Genomic DNA, 14043 nt, shown 5'->3' with positions numbered 1-14043 from the left:
GGATTTAGCTCAGTGGTAGAGCGCTTGCCTAGGAAGCGCAAGGCCCTGGGTTCGGTCCCCAGCTCCGAAAAAAAGAACCAAAAAAAAAAAAAAAAAAAAAAAAAAAAAGAGCAGCCTGGGCTACATAGTGAATCTGAGGTCAGCCAAGACATAGTAAGAGTCTGTCTCAAAAACAGAGAGAGAGAGAGAGAGAGAGAGAGAGAGAGAGAGAGAGAGAGAGAGAGAGAGAGAGAGAGAGAGGAAGAAGAAGAGGAAGGAGGAGGAGGAAGAAGAGAAGGAGGAGGAGGAAGGGGAGAGGAGGGGGAGGGAGGGGACGGAGAGGAGGGGGAGGGGAGGGAGCGGGAGGAGGGGAGAGAGTGGGAGAGCGAGCAATCGAGAACCAAAGGAAATCAGGGTCCCACAAGACTTTCCCTCTGGGTCCAGCTGGAGCCCCACTAGGTCCTCACCCACCAGACAGTATTTTGCCTCAGCCAGGCCTGCATCGGGCTGCTCTGCTGGGGTTAGAAGCTGCCCTTCCATAGCCCTGTGTTTTATTGTATATTATCTTATCTCAATAGGAAAAGGCAATTCAGGGAGAGAATTTCCGTGTCTGGACGCTCCAGGCTTTCCGTTTGTCCTGCTTTCCTAGAACAGTCTCTCCTCATCACTCACAGCCACAGAGGAATCTTTATGCGGCTCTCATCAGGCACTCATCCGAATCACAGGGCCTGGTGTTTTCTCAGGCCCCCAGCAAACTGGGATCTGGAACCCGTCCTGGCTGGGCGGTACTGCTTTGCTTGGCACCCAGCCACACATGGGAAGCTGCTAAAAAGTGGCCCCTGGTCACCTCGCTCACTCTTTCCTTCGAGGAACCTGAGGACTTTAGGGCGTCACTGGCAAGTGTGATGGGTCTCCCGGAGAGCCTTCTCAATAGGGCGGGCACTGAAAGCCCTCTGTTAAGTCTTTACTTTCTCCACAGCTTCCTTGGAAAAGAGTCCGTCTATAGGAAGAGCTGGGTGAGCGGGTGTGGCGTGCACACCTGTGAGTGGCCACACGCATGCTGGAAATTGAACTTGGGTGGTCTGCAAGAGCCCGTAAACGCTGAGCCGTCTCCCCAGCTCTGCTGGTGGTGGTGGTGGTGGAGGTGGTGATGGAGGTGGTGGTGGTGGTGATGGGTGGTGGTGGTGGTGGTGGTGGTGGTGGTGGTGGTGGTGATGGGTGGTGGTGGTGGTAGAGGTGGTGGTGGTGATGGTGATGGTGGTGATGGAGGTTGTGGTGGAAGTGGTGGTGGTGGTGGTGATCGTGGTGATGGTGGTGATAATGATGGAGGTGGTGGTGGTGGTGGTGATGGTGGTGATGGTGGTGGTGGTGGTGGTGGTGGTGATGGTGGTGATGGTGGTGGTGGTGGTGGTGGTGGTGGTGGTGATGGTGGTGATGGTGGTGGTGGTGGTGGTGATGGTGGTGATGGAGGTGGTGGTGATGGTGGTGGTGGTATGGAGGTGGTGGTGGTGGTGGTGGTGGTGGTGGTGGTGGTGATGGTGGTGGTGGTGGTGGTGGTGGTGGTGATGGTGGTGATGGTGGTGGTGGTGGTGGTGGTGGTGGTGGTGATGGTGGTGATGGTGGTGGTGGTGGTGGTGGTGGTGGTGGTGATGGTGGTGGTGGTGGTGGTGGTGGTGATGGTGGTGATGGTGGTATGGAGGAGGTGGTGGTGGAGGTGGTGATGGTGGAGGTGGTGGTGGTGGAGGTGATGGTGGTGGTGGTGGTGATGGTGGAGGTGGTGGTGGTGGTGGAGGTGGTGGTGGTGGTGGTGGTGATGGTGGTGGTGGAGGTGGTGGTGGTGGTGGTGGAGGTGGTGGTGATGGTGGTGGTGGTGGTGGTGGTGATGGTGGTGATGGTGGTGGTGGTGATGGTGGTGGTGGTGGTGATGGTGGTATGGAGGTGGTGGTGGTGGTGGTGGTGGTGATGGTGGTGGTGGAGGTGGTGGTGGTGGTGGTGGAGGTGGTGGTGATGGTGGTGGTGGAGGTGGTGGTGGTGGTGGTGGTGATGGTGGTGAAGGTGGTGGTGGTGATGGTGGTGGTGGTGGTATGGAGGTGGTGGTGGAGGTGGTGGTGGTGATGGTGGTGGTGGTATGGAGGTGGTGGTGGTGGTGGTGGTGGTGGTGGAGGTGGTGGTGGTGGTGGAGGTGGTGGTGGTGGTGGTGGTGATGGTGGTGGTGGAGGTGGTGGTGGTGGTGGTGGAGGTGGTGGTGATGGTGGTGGTGGTGGTGGTGGTGATGGTGGTGATGGTGGTGGTGGTGATGGTGGTGGTGGTGGTGATGGTGGTATGGAGGTGGTGGTGGTGGTGGTGGTGGTGATGGTGGTGGTGGAGGTGGTGGTGGTGGTGGTGGAGGTGGTGGTGATGGTGGTGGTGGAGGTGGTGGTGGTGGTGGTGGTGATGGTGGTGATGGTGGTGGTGGTGATGGTGGTGGTGGTGGTATGGAGGTGGTGGTGGAGGTGGTGGTGGTGATGGTGGTGGTGGTATGGAGGTGGTGGTGGTGGTGGTGGTGGTGGTGGTGGTGGTGGTGGTGATGGTGGTGGTGGTGGTGGTGGTGGTGGTGGTGGTGATGGTGGTGATGGTGGTGGTGGTGGTGGTGGTGGTGGTGATGGTGGTGATGGTGGTGGTGGTGGTGGTGGTGATGGTGGTGGTGGTGGTGGTGGTGGTGGTGGTGGTGATGGTGGTGATGGTGGTATGGAGGAGGTGGTGGTGATGGTGGAGGTGGTGGTGGTGGAGGTGGTGGTGGTGGTGGTGGTGATGGTGGTGGTGGAGGTGGTGGTGGTGGTGGTGGAGGTGGTGGTGATGGTGGTGGTGGTGGTGGTGGTGATGGTGGTGATGGTGGTGGTGGTGATGGTGGTGGTGGTGGTGGTGATGGTGGTATGGAGGTGGTGGTGGTGGTGGTGGTGGTGGTGATGGTGGTGGTGGAGGTGGTGGTGGTGGTGGAGGTGGTGGTGATGGTGGTGGTGGTGGTGGTGGTGATGGTGGTGATGGTGGTGGTGGTGATGGTGGTGGTGGTGGTATGGAGGTGGTGGTGATGGTGGTGATGGTGGTGGTGGTGATGGTGGTGGTGGTGGTGGTGATGGTGATGGTGGTGATGGAGGTGGTGGTGGTGGTGGTGGTGGTGATGGTGGTGGTGATGGTGGTGGTGGAGGAGGTGGTGGTGGAGGTGGTGGTGGAGGTGGTGGAGGTGGTGATGGTGGTGGTGATGGTGGTGGTGGAGGTGGTGGTGGTGGTGGAGGTGGTGGAGGTGGTGCTTTTGTGTGTGTGTTTCTTTAAGCCATGTGAGAATGAGGAATTCAACTAGTAAAATTAAACTTAGAGATTCGTGTTATGAGAAGAGACAATCCACTCAGGTACAAAGCCCAAATGATTTCAAGGTAATCTAAGTGTGCTCTTCAGTTACAGTTTTCTTTCTTTCATTTTGAGATGTGCTCTCACTATATAGCTCCGGCTGGCCTAGAACTCACCATGCGTGCCAGACTGGCCCTGCCCTCTCAGAGACCCACCTGCCTCTTGCCTCCTGAGAGTTAGAACTAAAGGCCTGGGCCAACATACCTGCCATGCTTTATGACTTTTTAAGGTTAATGCAAAATATCATGTCTTCGTTAAAGTTCAATCGTTAATTGTTCCTATTAGGTAACTTTGTGTCCTACCCCAGAGTGCTAAGGATTGAACCCAGGCTTCATTCTGAATCATTTAAATGTTGTTATCTGGTGAAGTATGATCATTCCTATAATCGAAAAACTCCAGCGATTGGGACAGAAGGATTGACTTCCAATCCAGCCTGGCTGACATAGAAAGCCACAGGCTAAGCTATTTAGCAAGATCCTGTGGCACAAACAAACAAGGGAAATGTGCTGAGAATACAATGTCTCTCAGTGTCCCTGGGTTGCCTGTAGGGAAATCATTTGTGCAGCTAGAATCACACAGCCCTGTCCAGACCTAGGAAATCATCAGGGAGGAGGTTAAGAGCCTGTATCTGAATGTCAGAACTTTAGAGAATACACATTCAATGAGCAGTGCTAGCTAGTCAGGACCTCCAGACCCTGCTCTTGTCATATGCAGCCTGGCATCCTGGGACGCAGGGTGGGAACGAGTGCCTGTGAGCTTTTGTTTTGGTTGTGGCATTAGAGGATCCCCTGGCTTGCCTAAAAGGCTCCATGTACTGGGCGCTTGCAGGATGAGAAGAATGGAGGAAACCATCAAGGTCAGGGCAGAGCAGTAGAGATTGCCAGGCGGACGATGGTCAGAGGGGGCTTAGGTCCACGTGACCCTAGAACTCAGAAGCTGGGGTCTAGCTAAGGAATTACCAGCGGGTCCTGGTAGGAAGCCTCCACTGTGTGCCTGAATGTGTAACAGGTTGATTGTACTTTTTCCATCCTCCAACGTCCCTGTCTAACTGCTGGGACTCCTTAACCTGTGCTTAATGGAAGCTGGAGGTAATCTAGCTAAGAAACTTACAGCCTTGGCAGCCTTGTTGCTGGAAAGCAGGTTGACGAACCTTCATCTGGGGATGAAGCTAAGTAGCATTGTGCTTGCCTATCAGGTGCATGAGTGGAGATCATGCTGTGTGCCCTGCTCTAGGTCACTCCACAGTGCGAGAGACAGCGGCCTCCAGGCTGTGCCTTGCCGTATGGAACTCCACTTACCAAGCATCACTGTCTCCATTCTGACTGCATGCGCAGAGAGGCAGGGCGACCTGAGAACACCAGCTTAGTCCAGCAACACCCATGAGGCACAGACTTAATCAAGAACTTACACTTACAAAATGTTCAACGTGGGGCTGGAGAGATGGCTCAGTGGTTAAGAGCACCGACTGCTCTTCCAGAGGTCCTGAGTTCAAATCCCAGCAACCACATGGTGGCTCACAACCATCTGTAATGAGATCTGATGCCCTCTTCTGCTGTGTCTGAAGACAGCTACAGTGTACGCATATATAATAAATAAATAAATGTTCAACATAGGTTAGGAACATAGGATCGCTTGGGTGTGATTAAATCCTTATATGGAAATCCAGGCCCAATAACTTTTGAAACACAATAGACCGACGAAATATGCACCACTCTCACCCCCGATTACAGAAAAAGGACACCCAATGGGGCAATGACTCCTCTTCTGGCCCCCCACTCCTCACTGCAGGATTCCTCTATGTGGTCCTGGCTGTCCAGGAACTAACTCATCTACCTGCTTCTTCCTCCTGAGTTAAAGGATGTACCACCACCCAAGTTTCTGCCGTCCCCAGGGTTTCAGCTCAGCTTAGTCTCCACTGCTAGAATCGCCATTGTCAGCCCACCTGTTCATCTGTCCAAATCAGGCCTTTCACCTCACCTCCACAGTTCTGAGCTGAGCCTCTGCAGTGAGGCTGGACCCTGTGACCCTATGGCTCAGCTCTCTGTCTCTAGCCTAATGTTCAGATTGTGTTTCTTAGCATCTGTCTACCACCTGCTATAACTGCTGTACTCAATCTCTGCCTCCAGTAAAACCTCTGACTCCCTCCGTCCCCCCCCCACCCCACGCTGTAGCTGTTGTGTAAAACCCACACATACAATATACATACAATTACATGGTGGTGTGGGTGTGTGGGCTGAGAGCTAGTACTAGCAACTAAGATCCAGATAAAAGAACTTGGGTTTGCCGATTGTCCGCTACCAAGGGAAATCTAGACTTCCAAGTAGCTTTTGAATTTACTGTTAATACATTTTGACCTTGTGCCAAGACACGAGTATCTGTCGCTGGAGGCAAAACAAAATACCCAAAGGAAACTTAAAGTGGAGTTCTTTGGGATGTGTGGGTAGAGCGCCGTTGTTTTCCTTATAAACTTTGGCACGATCTGATTTTCTTTTGTTAAGTCATACACTTGCATTTTTGTTTTTAAAAAGAGTTGAACGCGGTACAACTTCGCGCTATTGGCCAGTCGCAAACACACAGAAATAGCCTTATACTATATAGATATATAAGTCTCACATGTACAGAATAGCCTTGACTATCTTTTAACATCTTCTGCCCCCCAGCGGGGAGACACTTAAGTCAGCGGTGCCCAGGCTGAGAAGGCCAGGAGCTTCGGAGCTAGACGTCCAATGGGAGGAGCCTGCGCTGCACGCACAGGCGGCGGCGGCAGCGTGGTGCGCGTGCACCGGCCCCTTCCCCCCACCCCCTTTCCATTCCCTTCCCGGAAGTGCCCCGCGGTAGAGCAATGGTCCCAACTGGAGTTTTTCGGGCTCGGTCTGGCTTTGTGCGGCCCTGCTGCTGGAGGACACAACTTGCTATCCCCCGAGGTCTGTCGAGGTTGAGCCTCGGAGTCAGAAGACACGCAGCGACCCACAGGGGAGAGAAGAGCCCCTCAGCCAGGCCCTGCGGAGTAGGAAGAAATGCCCCGGTCTCCGCTTCCAACGGCGGCCATTGCCCGGTTCTGGTGCGACTGGAGCAGGAACCCAGGAGTTTAATGTCGTGCCTTGCTCAGAAGCCGTAGTTCGGCGCCGTTCTGGCTGTCAGGTTTAGGCAAACAGAAAGCAGACGTTCTTAGACATTCTTCGGCTCTGGAGATTGAAACCAGAGCATGACTTAGGCTCGCGCTTTGTCTCTGAGAATAGCTCCATCCACTTGGTTTAAAAAAAAAAAAATCCACCTTCGAGACCGGGTTTTTGCAAAAATTACCCAGGCTATCCCGGAGCTTGGGGATCTTGCCAGAGAGCTTCCTGTCTTGGTCTGGAGTAACTGGTATTACAGGCCAGTGCTACCAGTCCCTACTCCTTATTAGGCTTCTCTTGAACCAGTCTTGAACTTGTCAGAGATCATCTCTCACTAATTAAAGAGCTTTGAACACTGCGGGGCATCTGGGTTTGTTGTAAGCAGAGCCCCCTCTACCCATGCATAGTCTTTTAATTTCAGAAAAAGGTGAGAGGGTGGAAGAGAGCTGGTAAGTGTCTACACAGGCAAAATGTGGAGGAGCAGGGACCGAATGTGTAGGGAACTTGGAAAGTGTCATGAAGGTTTTGACCCTTTTTCGATACTAGAATTTGAACCGGGGATTCAGTATTTACTAATCCACTCAGCAATATTTTACCTTTAGAGTATTTATCTCAAACAGGTAATCAAATTTAAGAAGATTGGGGGCAGGGAGAGTGGGGTGGGGGTGGGGTAAGCTGGTAAAACCACTTGCTTTCCCAGAACCCACATGGTGGAAAAAGAGAACTGACACATGCAAATTGTCACACTGACCTCCGTATATGCTCCGTGGTGCAGGTGCAGCATATGCAAGTTGTTAAAAACAAACAACAAAAATAAGCCGGTGGCTTTAACGGAGGCCATATAGACCGAGTTCCAGGACAGCCGGGGCTACACAGAGAAACCATGTCTCAGGAAACCAACCAATTAAAAATAAATAAGTTGAAACAGTTTTTCAAGGTGTTTATGAAATTCACCTTCATATAGCACGTCTTTCCGGGTGTTTATAAAGATGCCAGTCTTATGTGTGGACTGCTGACTGGCATAGTCATGAGAGAAAAAAGGAAGTCTAACTATTTTCATGTCGTGGATGGAACCCAAGGGTTCCTGCATGCTAGGCAAGTGCCCTACCATTGTACTGTAGTTATAGCCCCAGCTCAGTGCTGGTTGTTTCTTGTTTTGTTTGACATAGGATCTCACTATGTTGCCCTGACTGTCCTGGAACTCACTCTGTACACCAGGCAGGCCTTGAACTCACAGAGATCCTTCTGCCTCTGTCTCCCAGATGCTGGTATTAAAGGAATGAACCACCACACCTAGCCTGGTTTGCTGGTCTTTTTTTGAGACTGGGTCTCAGTAGACAGGCTGACCTTGAACTTGTGGAAGCCCTCCTGTCCCAGCTTCCCAAGAGTGAGCCACCAGGCTTGGCCTTTCTTGTTATAGACGGGAAACTGTGACTTGGACAGGGGAAGGACAACACACTTATTCAGACCTGGCACAGGAGACAGGCCATGCACCTTCCTGCACCCAGAGTCTCCTTAGCTGAGTAACTCATTCCTCAGTGTAAGAGCCGTGCATATATCATCAGATGGTCCTCATGACCTCTTTCTGGAGTGACTGGATGGATTTAAGGGGATTAGTTCAGGGTCTGTACAGTTGTTCTCTTCCCCCATCCCAGGGTCTCATATATATCACGCCAACCTTTGCTACGGAGCTAAAAAGAGATGACCGTGAACTTCTACTGTTTCCACTTCCCAGATCCCAGGTGTCTATCATTCTACCCCAATTATGCTGTACGAGAAGCCAGGGCCTTGTACAGGTCAGGAAAGCATTCACCCCGCTAAGCCACAGCCCTCCAGGCAACCTTTTAAGAGAACTTAGTAATGAGAGCTCTCCTTAAATCATACAGACTTCTCGGGCGGGTAACACACCTCAAACTCCAGGAGTTTTAAGCAGGGCCTTCATTACCATATATTATCGCTACTTCTTGTGATACTGTATTTAAACATGTTTCCTCATCTGTAAAGTGAAAGACTGGGCATGGTTGCTGGGACCTGTAAATCCCAGCACTTGCAAAGCTGAGAGGTAGGAAGGGCATGTTGTTGAGGTTATCTTGGCCTTTTACGGTCCCTGTTTTTTTCTTTTTTCTTTTTTAAGGAGCATTCTTTAAGCACATGTCTCACGTTTGCTCCATGCCCTTGACTTCATTTCTACTTCATGAAAAACCAGGGATGAGAAACTCACTAGTTGCGGTCTGCTTGAGCAAGTCAGTCACCTTCCTGCTTTGGTGTCTTGCCTGGCTACAGAATTCAGCACTAACTCCCTAATCTCCACACAGCCTGGTCTTTGCCAGCTCTCTCCTTTCAGAACTACGTCGCACCAGCCATTCAGGCCACGTCAGGTTTCTCCTTCCTTGACTAGATTTCCACCCTTCCCTGCCTCTAGTTTTGAATGTTCCGGGCTGGAATCTTCCAGACTGGAATGTTCCACTTCATCACATCCTCCGGGGTCCGTCCGCTCCTCACAGTGGTTTCACTGATTAAAGATTACAAAGCAGGGGCTGGAGAGATGGCTCAGTGGTCAAGAGCACTGACTGCTCTTCCAGAGGTCCTGAGTTCAAATCCCAGCAACCACATGGTGGCTCACAACCATCTGTAATGAGATCTGATACCCTCTTCTGGTGTGTCTGAAGAGAGCTACAGTGTACCTATATTATAATAATAATAATAATAATAATAATAATAATAATAATAACGACAAAGACTACAAAGCAAAGCTGACTTCAGCAAGCCACCTCACAAGAGAGCTGAGGACCCAAAGCAGATAAAGTGGCTTTGAATTCTAGTTTAGAGGTCACCCAGGGAATTAGGAACTATGCAGAAACCTGGACGACCAACCAGTCTCCACTGGCACCCCATTCGTCACACTGCTGGGACTTGCACTGGCTCTCAGGAGAAGCTGGGCAGCTGAGGCTGAGTCACGGACGGCTCACGGGCCAGCTGGAGGCACAGCTATGCTCCTTGGCATTTTCCTCAGGTCCCCTTGTGTCCGCCCTTTGTGCTGGGATGCAGACTGACTCCTGTTCTCCAAAGTGAGACATTTTAAATTTATTCACCCCCCAGTGCTCACCCCAGCCAGGCCACTCCCTTTACTCTTCCCCTCACTCATGGTCATGTTATTAAAATCATCCTCCAGTAGCCAGGCCGGGCTTGGAAGTGCACTTCACATTCATTGTGCCCTTATGCAGAGCGTGAGTTCTGCTACCTGCTAAAGCACGTGAGACCCCGTCACCCAGCCCCCTCGTACACTTTCCCAGGCTGGAGGGAGTCCCGATACTCCAGAGCAGGTAGTGGTTGCCTTTGTCCTGCCCATGATGGGTTGACTGGAAGGCAGAAGCCAATTCCCATACATATGCCCAGGTCTCCGAGCTGGTGGACCCAGTCTTTCACCTGAGCTCAGCTGAGTCTTGAAGATGCATTCTGCTGAGATCCAAATAGTAGCTCTTGGTGAGGTCGATCCTGTTATTAAGCAAACAATATTTACGCTTGAAATCTCGTGGGAGTAGATCCCACGTCGTTTGGAAGAAAGCCTTACAAACAGGATCCGCCTGTGAACTGGGCATGTGCAGATCTGTCCACAGGGTTCTGAGCTATGGTGTAGGTTAGCCAAGCTAAGTGACAGCTCAGGGCGCCTCTCTCCCTGGGAAGCTTCTGGAGCAGCTTCCGTTCCTGATGTGGGTGGTGTCGTCGTCCATCTAGTCCATGAGAGATGCCTGACTTTGAGTTCCGACCTGATGACCTGGCTCCTGAAGATGTTAGTCATCAGAGGTCAAGTCCACTGGGCTCAAAGAGGCCCTGTGCACCTGGGATCTAAGGAACTCCGTGTCCTTTCTTCTTTCCAGGTTGACGTCTTCAGGGTCCCACTATGGGGAAAGACAGAAAAGGTTTCTTGCTATAAACAGATCCTTTCCAACTTTTACAGCCCAACCATCCCAAGTAGCACTCCAAATCCTGGGTCTTGTGACCACAGCAAAGACAAGGGAAAGTCAGTAGGGACAAGCCAGCCAGGCCTGCGTTCTAGGGTCTAGAGAGATAATATAGCTTTATTAACATCACTGGTGCTGGGGAAGGATCCCAGGGCCCAAGCATGTGAGGCGAATGTTGTACCACTCAGTTAAATCTCCTGCCCTCACGCTGGTTTCGCCCCCCACACAGTGGAGCTTTCAGTCAGGGATTGACAGAACAGCCACCATGAATGGAGCAACTCCACCTCCCTTTCCATCTCCCCCACTTCTTCCCTCAACAATCCCTGTCCTGAAATCTCCTCAATGAATAACGTTCATGAAAAAGAGCAGTGGCCGTGGACTACATCGGCTTGGGCTGTAAGACCTCTTTGGGCAGGATCCTAGACCCAGACATGCATATGCACTCAGAGAAAAGACTGCTGTCACAGGTCACTTCTGAGAAGTCCTGCAGAAGACCTTCAAGGCTCTCATGTAATGCCCCTAGCTCTAAAACACAAATGTTGGCTTTGTTCTGAATAAAAAGCCTAATTCAATTAATGATTCGCCCAGATACGACAGCGCCAAGATCTACTTCTTGGTGGTTAAAAACCCCACAATGGGCTGGATGGATGGCTCAGTATGTCAAGAGTGTTTTCCCCACAACCACAAGGACTTGAGTCTGGAACCTTGCGATCCCAGTGATGTCAGGGGCAGAGACAGGAGGATTGCTGGGATCTGCTGCCTGCAGGCTAACAGAAAAACATGAGGTTAGTGGAGAGACTGTGACTCAAAAGAATAAGGCGGAGAGTGATAAAGGAGGACATGCTCCTTTGGCCTATATGAGTGCATGATGTTCTGCACAACCTTACATGCACACACACATTCACGCATGCATGCATACACAGGTGTATGCACACACATATGCAAACACATGCACACACACCCATGCGTGCACATGCACACACATATGCATGTGCACATACATCCCTGCTTCTTCCACTGAGTGCATGGCTCTGAGCACGGCCACTGCTCTTTTTCATGAACGTTATTCATTGAGGAGATTTCAGGACAGGGATTGTTGAGGGAAGAAGTGGGGGAGATGGAAAGGGAGGTGGAGTTGCTCCATTCATGGTGGCTGTTCTGTCAATCCCTGACTGAAAGCTCCACTGTGTGGGGGGCGAAACCAGCGTGAGGGCAGGAGATTTAACACACATGCATGCATACACATGTGTACACACACGCGTGCAAAGAGAGAGAGAGAGAGAGAGAGAGAGAGAGAGAGAGAGAGAGAGAGAGAGAGAGGAGAGACCCTGCAAACCTGGCATTGACATAACTTGGTTCTCTGGGTACCTGTCTGGGGTTCTGCAAACTTTCTGCATAGTTTGCACACTTGGCACCTCTAACCAAACTCTTTCCACACATCAAAGATTCTCTGTAAAATAACTCAGCAGCCCTTAGCCTCAGAGCCATGCACTCAGTGGAAGAAGCAGGGACCTGTTCTGTCCTCTGAGGATGGCCTGGACATCTTTTATGAACATAGCACAGACCCGAGTCCTAGATCAGCGATCTCAGAATGTTCTCTGGATGTTTTGACAATGTCAAAAGCACCACACCACCAGGCATTGGGCTGATGTTAGAGGCTCTGTGGACACTGGAGGTGGCATGAGACAGACAGTTTGTCATCCTAACAAGTTATAACCAAACTTCTTAGATGCTCTGATGTTTGAAAGCCACTGTTCCGACTCCTCAAACGCCTCTTACGTTATCAGTGCTAACCCTGATGGATTCACCTGCCCACAAACAGAAACAGCCCGACCTCGAGCAGGTGAACCCTTTAACGAGGATTGAATCTTAGAAGGCGTTTGAAGTCTCGGACATTGGAATCTGTAGGGTAACATGGTGAGATGCTCTGAGCAGTTAAAAAAAACATAATTAGAAATAAGGCACAAATTAATTCTGGTGAGTGACGATGTACTCTTGTGTCACAAACACTCCTGAGGGACAGGCACAGGTGGCTGTCAGGAAATCTGCTCATCTGGTATTGCAAGTGAGGAGACTGCCAGCTGCCTGAGGATGCAGAAAAACGGCAGAGTGCGTGGCTGTTTCTCATAATCGCCGCCCGGCCGCAGCCACACCCCCACAGACCACTTGTGACCTGCAGCTCTTCCACAGCTCACAGACCCGCCCCAACCGTGTCTCTTCACTGGGTTACACATCTCCTCTGGGCTCCTCCCTGGTTGTCCCAGTCTACTCTGAAGACTCTCTGGTACGGCAAAGACTTTGAAAGAGAGCACCTCAACGCCCCACAGGTCCCGCATTTGTGTGCCTCCTGATCTTTCTTTCTTTCTTTCTTTCTTTCTTTCTTTCTTTCTTTCTTTCTTATTTATTTATTTATTTATTTATTTATTTATTTATTTATTTATTTATTTGCAGTACTGGGACTTAGCTGTCCTGGGCTTACAGCTGTCCTACACTTCTGAGCCATATCTCCAGAATGCATTCCCTTTTCGATTTTTTATTTATTTATTTATTTATTTATTTATTGAATATAAGTACACTGTAGCTGTCTTCAGACACACCAGAAGAGGGCATCAGATCTCATTACAGATGGTTGTGAGCCACCATGTGGTTGCTGGGAATTGAACTCAGGACCTCTGGAAGAGCAGTCAGTGCTCTTAACCTCTGAGCCATCTCTCCAGCCCCCCCCCCCTTTTCAATTTTTAAACCAAAAGAATTGTCATGCCCTCCATCCACAGAAGCCTGACAAAAACAGAAATTGGAAAAGGAAGCTGTGAAAGTCCCTCCCGAAAGAGACCAAACACTCGTCCATACCTGCTCCGAGTTTAGGGCTTCCCAATACTTCTGCTGTGGGATAAAAAAGAGACAGACAACAGGTTGGACAGATGGCGCCCCTGCCACCGAGCAGAGTGCAACCTCAGCTCCTTGGTGAGCTGAGAGCCAGAGCCTTGGCTGGCCTGGGGGTGGGGGTTGGGGGAGGTGGGGGAACACACTCCAGCACTCCAGCAAGCAGGAAGGCGGCTGCTATTAGCAGAGTAGTTAATTTAGTAAGTTAGTTAAATGAGCAACAACAACAACAACAACAACACACAAAACAAATACCATGATTGCTAGGCAGGACTGTGGGTTCTGGGAGAAATGATTTACAGAGACATAATAATTACTATGATTAGAAATGATGGGTGCAAGCGGTTCTAATAATAGTAGTAATAACAGTAATTCTTCTATTCATTAAGGGCATAGCTGAGGTGATCCAAAGCAAACCCATAAAACGAAGAAAGAGGTGCTCATAAAATCTCATCCTTGAGGTACGGGCCTGCCAAGCAGCTTGGGTTCACTCAGTGTTTACTGCGAGGCTGGTTCCACTCCAAGCCTCGAGTATGGCCGACTCAAGACCCTGAGGGGCAAGCGCAGGCTGCCCCATGCCTCTGGCTCTTCCTTCGGTGCCTGGGAGACATTTCTGACCCAAGAGCTGAAACCTAGGCTGATAGGCTACTGTGGGTGTCTGTGAAACTAACGGGTTTAAGGCTATTGGCACATGAAAGCAAAGTTTCTACCATTCACAT

At 50.8% G+C, this 14043-nt stretch overlaps 1 protein-coding gene across 1 annotated transcript in view; it reads right to left on the bottom strand.

Moving 5' to 3' along the window:
• Window positions 1-9538: 9538 nt before the first annotated feature.
• Tmem44 (transmembrane protein 44) overlaps window positions 9539-14043 on the bottom strand; it is a 35701-nt gene continuing 31196 nt past the window's right edge. The window contains 2 exon segments of the mRNA NM_001447343.1: window positions 9539-10378; window positions 13292-13324. Coding sequence (NP_001434272.1) covers window positions 10271-10378; window positions 13292-13324 — 141 coding nt within the window. The 3' untranslated portion in view covers window positions 9539-10270.

The sequence above is a fragment of the Rattus norvegicus genome, chromosome 11 (assembly GCF_021556685.1).
Source record: "Rattus norvegicus strain SHRSP/BbbUtx chromosome 11, alternate assembly SHRSP_T2T, whole genome shotgun sequence".
Taxonomy (NCBI): domain Eukaryota; kingdom Metazoa; phylum Chordata; class Mammalia; order Rodentia; family Muridae; genus Rattus; species Rattus norvegicus.
This window is presented reverse-complemented; position numbering and strand designations above follow the sequence as displayed.